General features: G+C 59.0%; 1 protein-coding gene across 1 annotated transcript; it reads right to left on the reverse strand.

Annotated features, from left to right (window-relative positions):
* Nucleotides 1–3,588: 3,588 nt before the first annotated feature.
* On the reverse strand, nucleotides 3,589–11,870 carry ZMYND19 (zinc finger MYND-type containing 19; the record flags this gene model as incomplete). The annotated part of the gene is given in 8 exon segments (XM_080819303.1): nucleotides 3,589–4,176; nucleotides 4,356–4,536; nucleotides 8,914–9,054; nucleotides 9,541–9,647; nucleotides 10,704–10,763; nucleotides 11,339–11,365; nucleotides 11,368–11,457; nucleotides 11,820–11,870. Coding segments are annotated over 8 exon segments (801 nt in total). The 3' UTR covers nucleotides 3,589–4,032.
* Nucleotides 11,871–12,804: the final 934 nt, after the last annotated feature.

Consider the following 12,804-nt stretch of genomic DNA (forward strand, 5'->3'; position numbering starts at 1 on the left):
GAAAGCCGGGAAGTCCTATCCCGCAGCACCAGAGAACAGACATTTGGAAACAGGGTCTTTACAGAGGTCGTCCAGTTGAAATGAGGTCATTAAGGTGGGCCCTAGTCCAACAGGACTGGTATCTTTATTTTTTAAGATTTTATTCATTTACTAGGCAGAGAGATCACAAGCAGGCAGAAGGGCAGACGGGGGGGGGGCGGGGGGAGCAGGCTCCCCGCGGAGCAGAGAGCCCGACGCGGGGCTCGATCCCAGGACCCCGAGATCATGACCTGAGCGGAAGGCAGGGGCTTAACCCAGTGAGCCACCCAGGCGCCCCTTTATTTACTTATTTTTTTAAAGATTTCTTTATTTGTCAGAGAGAGAGAGAGCACGCACAAGCAGGGAAGCGGCAGTCAGAGGGAGAGGGAGAAGCAGGCTTCCCGCTGAGCAAGGAGCAGATGTGGGGCTCCATCCCAGGACCTTGGGATCATGATCCCATGAACTGAGCCGAAGGCAGACACTTAACTGACTGAGCTGCCCAGGTGCCCCTGACTGGTATCCTTCTGAAGGGATGATTTGGTGTCTCAAGGACAGACCCACACAGGGAGATGACGTGAAGACGGAGGGGTGGTACGATGCATCCACAAGGAGGGGTCACCTGAAACTACCAGAAGCTGGGAGAGGTCTGGAACACGCACTCCTTGCCCGTGTGTCTTCAGAGGGGGCATGGTCCTGCCAACACCTTGATTTGGGACTTGTGACCTCCACAAATGGGGTGATACATTGTTGTTCTGAGCCATGTAGTTGTGATACTTTGTTGGGATGGCTCCAGGGAACCGGACAGGCTGACTCTGAAATCCCCACTCCCCACGGATACCTGGGGACCCAGCCTGCGGTTTGGAAGCAGGGCTTTGTTTGGAAATACAGCTGTGAGCCAGCAGGTCAGAGGGCGGCTGAGCAGAACCACAGAAGAGGCTGGTCAAAAAGTGACAGGACTGTCCAAAACGGCTGAACCACACACCTGCACCTGGTGCAAGAAATAGTCCAGGGGAACCTGGCTGGCTCAGTCTGTAGCATATTCAAGCTTGATCTTTGGGTTGGGAGTTTGAGCCTCACATTTGGTTCAGACTAAAAAATCTTAAAACAAAACAAAACAAAACAAAACCAAAACCACCTGGGTGGCTCGGTTGGTGAATCGTCTGCCTTCAGCCCAGGTTATACTCTCAGGGTCCTGGGATCAAGTCCCACATGGGGCTCCCCGCTCAGCAGGGAGTCTGCTTCTCCCTCTGCCCCTCCCCCTGCTTGTGTTCCCTCTCCCCTCTCTCAAATAAATCAATTCAATTAAATTTTAAAAAGTCAAAGTCAGGGGCGCCTGGGTGGCTCAGTGGGTTAAAGCCTCTGCCTTCGGCTCAGGTCATGATCTCAGGGTCCTGGGATCCAGCCCCACATTGGGCTCTCTGCTCAGTGGGGTGCCTGCTTCCCTTCCTCTCTCTCTCTTCCTGCCTCTCTGCCTACTTGTGAACTCTGTCAAATAAAAAAATCTTAAAAAAAAAAAAAAAAGTCAAAGTCAAGGGGCACCTGAGTGGCTCATGCAGTTAAGCATCTGCCTTCAGCTCAGGTCATAATCCCAGGGTCCTGGGATCGAGCCCCACCTTGGGCTCCTAGCTCAGTAGGGAGTCTGCTTCTCCTTCTCCTATCGCCCCTCCTCCCCGCTCACGTTCTTTCTCTCAAATAAATAAAAATCTTAAAAAAAAAACAACAAAAAAGGCCAAGTCAAGCAGCTCCACACACTACACAAGCCCCTTATTTTAACCATCTGAATGTTAACCTTCCTCTCAGGTGTATGGCTATAAAGATCAAGAGATTGGGGGCCATCGGAGGAGGAAAGAAACGAGGGGCTGGTATCAGAGAAGGGACAAGGGACGCACATGGGGTAAGAGCTGTCTACGGATCCTACAGCACCTTCCTGACAGCGTCCACGGCAATGACGCAGGCATAGGGAACAAGTCAGTCCACAGGCACCTTCGGAACCTTACAGCTCCAGCCCAGAGCCCGTCACCAGCACAGACCTGGGGCTGGGGTCTCTAACACACAGTACAGGGCACAGCCCACCGGACAGGGAACAGCTACCAGTGGGCGGCGCCTGCTTTAAGCAGCCACACTGGACAGCAGTCCCTGGGCCAGTGCTATTTTAGACAAACCGCACCACATGGAAGAGACCAACGGTGTGTCAGGACCTGGTGTGGTGTCCGACAGGTCAGCTGGGACCTTTCGATGTAATTTTCTGACGAGTAGCTGCCCGCAGGACAATGTGTGTGGGTTGCGGAATGCAGACAGGCTCCAAGTGCCCAGACACAAAGGACACGGGCAAAGACCACAGCTTGTGGTCTGGTGTCTCATCCCAGGAGCCTTTGTTTGAAAGCAACTTGCCTGAGCACACTCAAGGTCCTGTGCCGGGAAGACCACCCAAAACCCAACATGCCGGCCGACACAGGTGCCCCCCACCCAACAGTCCTGACCAGAGCTGACCTCTGGAAGCAGGAGTCACACCAACCCTGGGAATGTCCCAAGAGCTCAAACCAACTGCTGTCTGCAGGACTGTCTCTCAGGATCACACATATCCCCCTCCCCAGAAGGTTTCTGATCCCCCATTACCACTCAGCCTAAGGTCTGGTGAGACCTAGAGCAGACCTCACCTATGGAGCAAGGATGTCCCTGACCAAGAAAGCATGCAGCACTGACGCTGGCAGGGGGACCAGGTGGGGTTCTCACCTTCACAGCAGCCCCTCGGAGTTCAGGATCCATCCTGCTCCCTGTATGTTGCCTTCACCTGACTTCCCCAGTCTGGCTCTCCAAGACATACTGCCCAAGGACTGCAAAAGAGCCTACCAGAAGCTCGACTCACAAACCAAGGACACCAAGAGTCTGTCCCCAGCCAAGGAACTGAGCACACACAAGGCAGATGGGACACACGGAAGAGGCAGAAGACCTGCACGAGGGAAAGTGGCAGCAACCCTTGGGACCAACGTGGGGAAAGGGACAGCCCAGGACACATGCTCGGAGGTGGAATGGCCAGCCTCCCTTCTCCCAGGAGGTAAAGCCTCTGGCGGGCTGGCTGGATCTGGAAACTAGTAGGTTCCCAGGCGCGGAGCCCTGCTTATTGTCCTAAAGTGATTCTGCGAGGTGTAAGAGGCCCTGCCCAGCCTTCAGACCCTGGGCTCCCAGAAGGGAGAGGGAGCCCAGCAGAGCAGAAGGGGAAGCAACGCTCTATCCCCCTGCTTACTCCAGCACACAGGCAGGACCTCCGGCGCTCCGCCGGGCACAAGCCCCGCCGCTCAGTGCGTGAATCCAGGTGAGAGTTTACCTGCGCCGGGGCTGAGAACATTCCATGCCTGCCAAACAGGGCCACCTGCTCCAGCGTCCCCGGCCACCCCTGCCACAGGACAAGCGTGGGGCTGGGTCTCCCACTCCATGCCCACCTGCCTCCTCTCTCTCTCAACCCAGAAAGAAAGGCAACGCTGCACCCCCAGCCCTAGACCACCCTGATTCACTCAGAAATAAAGCTCAATGGCATTGAGGGCAAAAAGGAGAACGAAGAACGGCCGAGGCACTCGATGATTCCACCCCTTTACTGTGCCTTGTAGACGCGACCCCAGGCAGGCCACGCTCCCCGGGGCTGCAGCCGCGCAGAGAAGCTTCCGTCACGTGACACTTCTTAGACTTTTTAAACACGTGTCCTGACCGTTTGCCATTTGAGAATTACAGCAAATGATTCTATTTGTAATTTCTAACCCTCCCACTGCCTCCCCCCAAAAAAACTGTACATGAGTTTACAAACGTATTAACATATAAATAACGAGAAGCATCCCAGTGGGAGCCTCCCCGGCCGTCTGTGCTCGGAGCTGAACACCGCGGGGATCACTGAGCCCACCAAGTCCCCGTGACGGTGGCCTCCGCGGCAGCCGCCAGGCTGCGAGCCACTGGCTCCTCCGGCACCTCCAGGCCGACCGCCGGTCTGTGTCTGCCGCGCCCAAGGAAGGTCCGGCGGCGCGGTCACCGCTCGGGCTCCAGCTCGTGCTGGAAGGGGCGCTTCTTCTCCCGACAGTGCTTCTTGTGGGCCGGCCAGTCCTTCTGCTGGCACTGGGAGCCGCAGTACCGGGCCGCCTGGCAACGCCCGCAGATGTTGAACTCGCGCAGCTGAAAGAACACAGAGAACCACGGCTTCACCGTAGCGCCAGGGGACCGGCTGCGGGGCCGATGCTACATCCCCATCGGAAAGGGCCGGGCGAGCCCATGCACCGAAGCTGCCGCGGAAAAGCCGCTGTGGCCGGGGAGCCACCGGAGGGGCCGGGCGGGGGGCGCGGCCGCACTGGTACCTGCTTCTCGATCATCGTGCAGGGCGGGTAATGGCACTCGTAGTAGGTGCAGGAGCTCTCCTCCTCTTCCACCACGTCCCCATTGGCGTTATAGTAGCGGGTCACGTTCAGGACAGGGAACTGCTCCTCGATGGGGTCCGTGGGGAGCTGCTGAATCGCCAGCCAGTATAAGCTTTGCTCCCTGGAAAAGACAAGCAGACGCCTCAGCACGCTCCCGCCAGACACCGCCAAGGCAGGGGTGCGACGGGGACGCGACCTCAGGACAAACTGTCTGCCCTGCTCGGTTTTCACGACATCTTGAGCTTGGCTTCTCTTTGCCCCCACACAGCACTCGCTGCGGGGCTGATCTGTGTGTGGCATCAGGGACCGACCCACTACACGGTACACGGCAGGGCTATGTCTACCTCACTCCTCAACCCCCTGATCTGGGACTGACGGGCACACGGCAGGGGGAGAGGACACGTGGTCTCAGGACCGGGACCCGGCCAAGCCCGGCCACCAGAGCAAGGCCTGGCGGTCCTCCTCCCTGCTTCTGCCCCAGCGACCTCCCCTTTGATGCGGTGAGCTGCTCTATGCCCTTAGCGGACCAGAAGCGTACAACTAAGGAATCCTACCTGACGTGAGACCTGAGGCTCCCCGAGGGGCCCCACTGGAGCACAGGGTGGGTGGGGAAAGTGCAGGCAGTCCGCAGCCCACCCTGGTGCCAGGCTGCAAAGGAGCAGGCTAACACCCCCTTCACCCCACCACCCCCATGGGCACCAGGCCTGGAGAGACTCGGTTACATTTAAAAATTAATTCAAAATGGATCAAGGACCTTAATGCAGGCCCTCCGGGCACCCGGCTGGCTCAGTCAGCATGGCAGAGCCGTAACTCTTGATGTTTGGGTCAAGAGTTCACACTGGGCCTAGAGCTTACTTAGAAGAACAACAAAAAAGGACACTATCCACAGAGCTAAAAAGGCAACCCACAAAATGAGGGAAATATATGCAAATCGTGTATTTGATAAGAAATTAACATCCAGAATATACAAACATCTCCCATAACCCAACAAGAAAAACACCAAACCACCAGATTTAAAAACAGGCAAAAGGAGGGGCACCTGGGTGGCTCATTCGTTAGGCATCTGCCTTTGGCTCAGGTCACGAACCCAGGGTCCTGGGATTCAGCCCCGCGTTGGGCTCCCTGCTTAGCGGGAAGCCTGCTTCTCCCTCTGCCACTCCCCCTGCTTGTGTTCCCTCTCACTGTCAAATAAATAAATAAAATCTTAAAAAAAAAAAAAAAAGGCAAGGGGAGCCTGGGTGGTTCAGTAGGTTAAGCATCAGACTCTTGATTTCAGCTCGGGTCATGAGCTTAGGGTTGTCACACTGAGCCCCACACCGGGCTCCGTACTTAGCGGGAGGTCAGTTGAGATTCTCTCTCTCCCTCCCCCACCAGTAAATGAATAAATCTCTAAAAATAGCCAAAAGACCAGAATACACTCCTCTAAAAGCACATGTACAAATGGCCAGTACGCACACGAAAAGATGACTATCGTTACTCATCGTCAGGAAAATACAAATGAAAACCGACACGAGATAGATATCACCACACACTCATTAGGATGAGGGAAACAAAGCAAACCCAGCGCGTACTGAGTGCCGGCGAGGACGCGGAGAGACGGGAGCCCTCGCGCGCTGCGGGCGGGGTCGGGAGCAGCGCAGCCGCCGCGGGAATGAGGGTGGCGGCACCTCAGAAAGGTGAAAGGAGAACCGCCCTACAGCCCAGCACCTGCACTGCGGGGCACAGACTCCGACCAGCCGGAAGCAGAGTCTCACAGAGACAGCTGAACTCTCGGGCTCACCGCAGCAGTATTCGCCGCAGCGGAGGTGTGCAAACAACGCAAGTGCCGGTCGTTGTCAACACGCCAGCAGGTGAGACGTGGTAGAGAAATAGAATGGATCATCATTCAGCCTTAAGAAGGGTGGAAATCCTGACAAAGGCTCCGTCAGCGACAGACCTTGAGGACGTTGTGCTGAGATAAGCCTGTATCGAAAAAACAAATCCTGTAGGACAGGACTCCCAGGAGACCCTAGAGGAGTCAGATCCAGAAACGGAGAACGGGAAGGTGGGGGCTTGGGGAGGGGACGGGTCCGTATCTAATGGGACAGAGTCTGAGTTTGGGACAGTGGGAAAGTTCTGAAGGTGGATGGATGGTGGGGATGGTGGGTGTATGCGATGCCACCGAACTGGCCACTCAAACATGGTTACGATGGGGGCACCAGGGTGGCGTAGTTGCTCGTCTGACTTTTGGTTGTGGCTCCGGCTGTGACTGTAGGACTGTGGGGTGCAGCTCAGGTGGGGCTCGGGCTCAGCCAAGCCTGAGATTCTCTCTCCCTCTCCCTCTGCCGGTTCCTGCCCTCCCTGCCCCTTGGGCACACTCTCACGCATGCATGCTCTCTCTCTAAAATATTTAAATCTCCAAAAAAAAGAGGTTAAAATGGTAAATGTTACATGCATTTTACCGCAATGAGAAAAGTTTTCTAAAGGAAAGAAAAGGGGAAGAGTTGGGATGTAGGAGTCTGCTGGCTGCCTTCAGAGCTTTCAATGAAATCCTACAAGACAGAGGCACACTTGGGCCCCAGATGGCTTTTAAAAGCAGAAAGCAAAGAAAACATGCTTTGACAAAGAGCCCCTCCACCCCTGCCCCCAGATGAGTCGCCCTTGTGGCCGCTGCACTGAAGGGAAGCCAGGCGGGATGTGCAGGCCTGGGAGAATCCATGGGGCCATATTCCCGGCCTCAAAGACAGGTTGATTCCCACCACAAGAACCAGCCATGTGGAAGCCACCAGCTGAGAAAGAGAAGGACACACACTGCCCAGGCCAGCTGGGAGTTCACGCTGCACTCAGCCTAGCTCTGACCCATGACAACCACTCAGGCTAGCTCTGACCCACGGTGTGACCGCTGCTGGGAGTCTCCATCCCTAGACAACAAACTAAGGATGGCACCACTTCATTGTCTCCTGGGAGGTCACAAAGGAGAAAGCCTCAAGAGCACAGCCTCAGTCCTGGGCCTCCCAGGAGCAGCCTAGAGGAGCATGGGGACAGCCAGGCCACGACCCAGCAGAGACCACTCCACAGGGTAGCCTGGGGTGCAAAGGACCCTTTCCCAAAAATGTGTTTTCAATTGTGGTTCTCTTATCTCATAACCATAAAGAATGTTCAAATGAGTAAATGTAACATTCAGCCATAGGTTGGCCAAACCATGAGTCACACAAAGGCCTAAAGCGACAGACTTCATAACCCAGAGCTCCTAAAAGGAGCAGATCCACTGCTGGGTAAAGAGGTAGACAGCGCCCTGTTGGCCCACAGTGGGAAGACCTGTCCAGTGTCGTGGGGGCAGATCCCAGTGCCCCCACTGAACAAGTGTCCATGTTGGACAACCCAGGGGAGATGTGGACACTGACTGGCCTCCCGAGTTGCCCTTACTGTTCTGTTGATAACACCACCTTCATTTTGTTTGATGAAAGGCTTCCCAGAGGCCTGAGGGCATACACGAACCCCAGAGAGCCCCTGTGAGCCCACAGATGGTACACAGTGGCTGAGAACATCCTGGCTCATTTTGGTTCCCAATTCCCCTCCTGCTGGTTCCCCAGCTCTTCTCAAGGGCTCCATGAAGCTCATACCAGGGCTGCTCTTGGGGCCATGGTAACTGCTCTCAGCATCCTACTTGCCCAAGTGGGTTACCTGTGCTATCCTGAGCAGAAGCAGTGTTTGCAGGGCCACACAGTGGTGGAGGCTGAACAGCAGAGCCCCCAAACCACACTACCTTGCTTCTTTTAAAGATTTTATTTATTTATTTATTTGAGAGAGCAAGTGGGAGAGCACGAGGGAGGGGTGCCGAGGCAGAGGGAGAAGCAGACTCCCCGCTGAGCAGGGAGCCCGACACAGGGCTCGATCCCAGGACCCCAAGGAACATGACCTGAGCCAAGGGCAGACACTTAACCAACTGAGCCCCCCAGGTGCCCCCATGTCTTGCTTTTTTTAACTACTTAGATGAAACGTTTAGACAAAAAGACGCACGAGTGTGTACAGGGGCACGGAGCAGAAGTCCTGCCCATGTACAAGCACCAGACAGCTCTTCTCCCCACTACAGCCAACCTAGAGAACCAACCCAAAAGATCACCATCAAAACGGCATCCCACCCCCATGAAGTAAACAAGGATCCCATACTTGGAGGAAAATAACCAAGGTCTCCCCTCCCACAGATCAGAGCACAGAATAGAGACATGGGCCCTCTTGGTAACAAGCGCCTAGAAGATGGGGCGCCTGGGCGGCTCAGTCAGTTCAGCAGCTGCCTTCGGCTCAGGTCATGACCCCGGGGTCCTGGGATGGGGCCCTGCGTCGGGCTCAGTGTGGGCTCTTCTCCCTGTGCTCCCTTGCCCGCTCTCTTGCCCATACACGTTCTCTCAAATAATAAATAAAATCTTTAAAAAACAGAAACACAGCAACACGAGAGCTTGGAGGAGGGCTCTCCCCCGGAGGCCCCCCGCCGGTGCCAGCAGGCCCTGGGGAGACCCACCTCTGCTTGCTGGACGTCTCTTCGGCTTTGGGCCGCCAGCCCCACGGCACCAGCTGCAGGTTGTCCAGCCGGTTGTCCACGGTCACGGCGTTGAGGTGCACCACCTGAAACCCCGGAGCGATGCCTCCCCGGTGACGCTCCCTAGGAAACAGACAACTCTCGCCATCTGCCGCCTCTGCACCCCCCCACCAACTGCAGCCCCGGGGCCCGAACTGGGCCCCTGCCACACTGCCGGGGACAGTCAGGAGCAAGGCTGCTGCGAGGAATCCAACTACGCGAGACTGTGGCCAAACACGATGGACCATGCTGGCAGTTCAGCCCCTTGACCGAAGACCTAGGCGGCAAGAAGCCGGGATGGGACCCCGAGCATCACACGCGGAGCCTGGAGCTTACCCCACCCGAGCAGCGGCAAGCATTTCGGAACTCCACCACGCGCGCCAAGGAGAGGCAGGTCGTCCCTCACGGCCCACTCACAGGCTCAGCAAGAACACAGTGGAGGGAGCCGAGCCCCCCCTACCCCAGAGGAGGCTGTGTCAAGGCAGGTTGCTCCACGGACGCCGGGTGCCCTGTGCACAACAGGGCTCACGCGGCACCCAAACAGGAAGCAAGCAGCCGGAGAACACCTACCACAACAGCTCGTGAAGGAGCCTCCCCGACCCTCTTCCTCGGTTTTTGTCAAAGGCATATGCAAATATCTTAGCACCATTTCCGTCTGCGTCCACTTCCATCCGGGCCTGAGAGGGAATGAGGAGAGGATCTGTTACGAAGCCTGATTCTCAGCTCCACGCCGAATTCCTCTGAAGGAAAGTGAAGTGAAACAGACAAGCCAGCGCACATATATGAGGCCTGTTTCTGGGACCCAGGGCTCTGCAGGGGCTCCCCGACATGAGAAGCCGGCCCTGTATCCCAACAAGCATGCACTCACAACCCACTCTGAGAAATACTGCAGACACAGAGAAATAAACTTTCTCATTTTTAGAAAAATCCCACAATTCAGTGAGAAAAACGCTTGGACAAGTAACTAACAGTTGACCCCTGAACGTGTAGGGGTCAGGCACAGTGAACCCCACACAGCTGAAGATCTGTGTGATTTCTCAGAGACAGCTAACACATACTTTGTACTTTAAACACAACATACGCTACATTCTTACAATAAGGTAAAGTTAGAGAAAGAACGAGGTTTTTAAGAAAGTCATAAAGAGAAAAAATACTTACAGTACTGGGGTGTATTTATCCAAAAAATCCCCCCAAATAACCAAAAAACAAAAGTACCACACCCACATCTAAGTTAACTCGTGCAGTTCAAACTCGCGTTGTGCTGGGGTCACCTGCACCGCGAAAGCACGCGTGCGGCGGTAACAGGGTAGCGGCTCCACAGACCCCTGGAGGACTTCCGGAGGGAAAGAGCCGGTCGGGGAGGACTGGCGGGTGAGCCGAAGCTCACCAAGAAGAGCACAGCAGAAGGCAGGGGGGCTCAGGAAGACGAGAGAATGGACGGCACCAGGGCCCAGCAGCGACGGCGGGGCCCGGCCAGAGGGAAGGCGAGGTGGCCCTGGACAGTCTCCTAGGCAGCCAGGGCTTGTCCAGTTGAGCATTCAACCACAAACGTGACACAATTTGATCTGTTTTCGGGAAGAGTCAGCCACCAGGGTGAAAGTGGGAGAGGACGCACATCACGGTGGCGGTGGCGGTGAAAGCGAGGCTGCCCTCGCAGGGGATAAAACCCGCCCCTCGCGACCCTCCCCCGGCACTGACTGAAAGCACGTCAGCCGAGAAACAGCCACCCTTACCTCAAAGGAGTAGCCCTCCACCAGCGGGATATCTTGCTCATCTATCAGTGTGTACTTGGTCTGAAATCAATCACGTTTCAACATGTTACGTTCAGGGCCACAGCCAAGTATCAGCCTCAGACAGAAACTGGCCCTTCCGGCTGTGCAGCAGGTGAGGGGCACGAGGCAGCCCACCCCCTACAGCAGGAGACTGTAGCCGAGGAGCAGACATCAGGCCTCCCTTCCCATCCACATGTGCGAGAACCGAAGGGCCACTGAGCTGGCTGACCTCTAGGCTGTGTGTCTGAGCGCGCGGGTAAGCCCAACCCGAGAGGGCGCTTGCTCAGAACAGAGGAAGGGGCCCTGGATGGAGGCGGAACATCCAGAAGGCTTCCGTGAACGCGTTTATTAAGTGGGGGGCGGTACCCCCGAGCTGCTGCTCGCTTAGCTTGCTCACAAAAACGTTCCGAGTGAGTTGAAGGCAGGACGTTAGCTCGCCCGGCCCCGAGTCAGAGGGATCGCGGAGCTGCGGGGAGCCCCCCTTCCCTAGGCAAAGTGCCACGTTCCTCTTGCAGGAAACGCAGGAAACGTCCCCCAAACGGACCAGTCGCATTCTTGCTCGGAAAGCCTTTTTCTAAGATCTAAGCCGGTTTTACCTTCATCTGACTGCCTCTGCTCCTCTCTCCCACCAGAAGCTTCCGCCGCTGGTGATGGGAACAGGGTTCCCATCCAGGGTAAGGTCCGTGGCTGGTGCAGCTGCACGGCCGGCCGGCTCCTGGAAACAGCCAAGCCTCAATGCCCACAGGTGCCAGGAAGCCCCGGCCTCGACCACGCGGAGGGCGGGGCCCGGTAAGGGAGAGAAGCAGAGGGAGGCCCTGCTCTGGGAGGCCCACCGAGGCCCGTCCAGCCCCGGCCACCGCGGGCGGCGTGAGCCCTGCGCGAAGCTCCACTGCGGACGGCCAGGCACCGAGACGCCAACGAGCCAGCGGCCCGCCTCGGAAGGGCGCCGCGCTGCCCGCGGCCGCCAGCCCCGTCCTGGCCCGCGGAGACCCGCCGCCGCCGCCGCCCGCCCGCCCGCCCGCCCGGCCCCGCACCCCCCGACCCGCGGCCCCGGCCCCGCGCCCCCGCGCCGCTCACCTTCCCGGCCACCCGGCCGAGCCGCACGATGCCCAATTTGAAGTCGGTCATGGCCGGGCCTGCGCTCGACCGGCGGCGCCGCTCCCTCGGGAGGCGCCGGGCCGGGACCGGGGCCGGGGCCGGGCCGGGGCGGCGCCGGGTGGGCCGGGCCGGCGGGCCGGGGTCGGGGCCAGGCGGGACGAGGCTGGGCCGGGCTCGGGCCGCCGCCGCCTCGCGCCCGCCGGACCTGCCACGCGCCGCCGCTGCCGCCGCCGCCGCCGCCGTCGCTGCCGCCGCGCGCACCACCGCGAGCGGAGCCGGAGGCGGGGCGGGGCGCGGACACACCCCCGCCCGCCGCCGACCCGCCAATCGCGGGGCGCGCACTGCGCCGGCCGGCGCGCGCCGCCGCGCCGCGGCCAATGGGAGGAGGGAGAGTGCGCCGGCGCGTTGAGGAGCGGAGGGAGTGCGGGGGGGGGAGGGGCGCGGCCAGGGGCGGCGCCTGCGCGGCCGCCCCGCGCTACGTCAGTTTCGCGGGAAGCTTTGTGCTGGAGGCCGCGCTCGGGCTCCCGGCTCCCCGCTGCCGGCTCCGGGCTCCCGACCCCGCGACCAGCGCGCGGCCCCCGGCCTCGCGTCCCCACGCCCGACCCCGCGACCCGGCCCGCGCGCGCGACCTCCCTCGCGGAGGGGTCGACGGGGGGCCCTGCGCGCTGCGGTTTCTGCGGGGCTCGCTGCGGCGCCCGGCAAACGGCCCCGCCTCCGCAGGACGCCGCGCGGGGGCCGGGGCTGGGGGCCGAGCGCCTCCGGGACCTGGGCCCGCGCGCGCCCGCCCTCCTGCCCGGGCCGAGCGCAGGACCCCGGCGGCGCGCGGTTGCCCACGCGGCGCGCCCTGAGGCCCCGCGGCCTCCCCCGGCTCTGCCGCTGCTGAGCGGGCGGCGGGGACGTGCCGGCGGCGGGGGCGGCGGGTCCGGCTCCTTCCCGAGCGGGCGCCCCGGGGCGTGCGGCCTCC

Source organism: Martes martes (assembly GCF_963455335.1).
Source record: "Martes martes genome assembly, chromosome: 12".
Lineage (NCBI taxonomy): Eukaryota > Metazoa > Chordata > Mammalia > Carnivora > Mustelidae > Martes > Martes martes.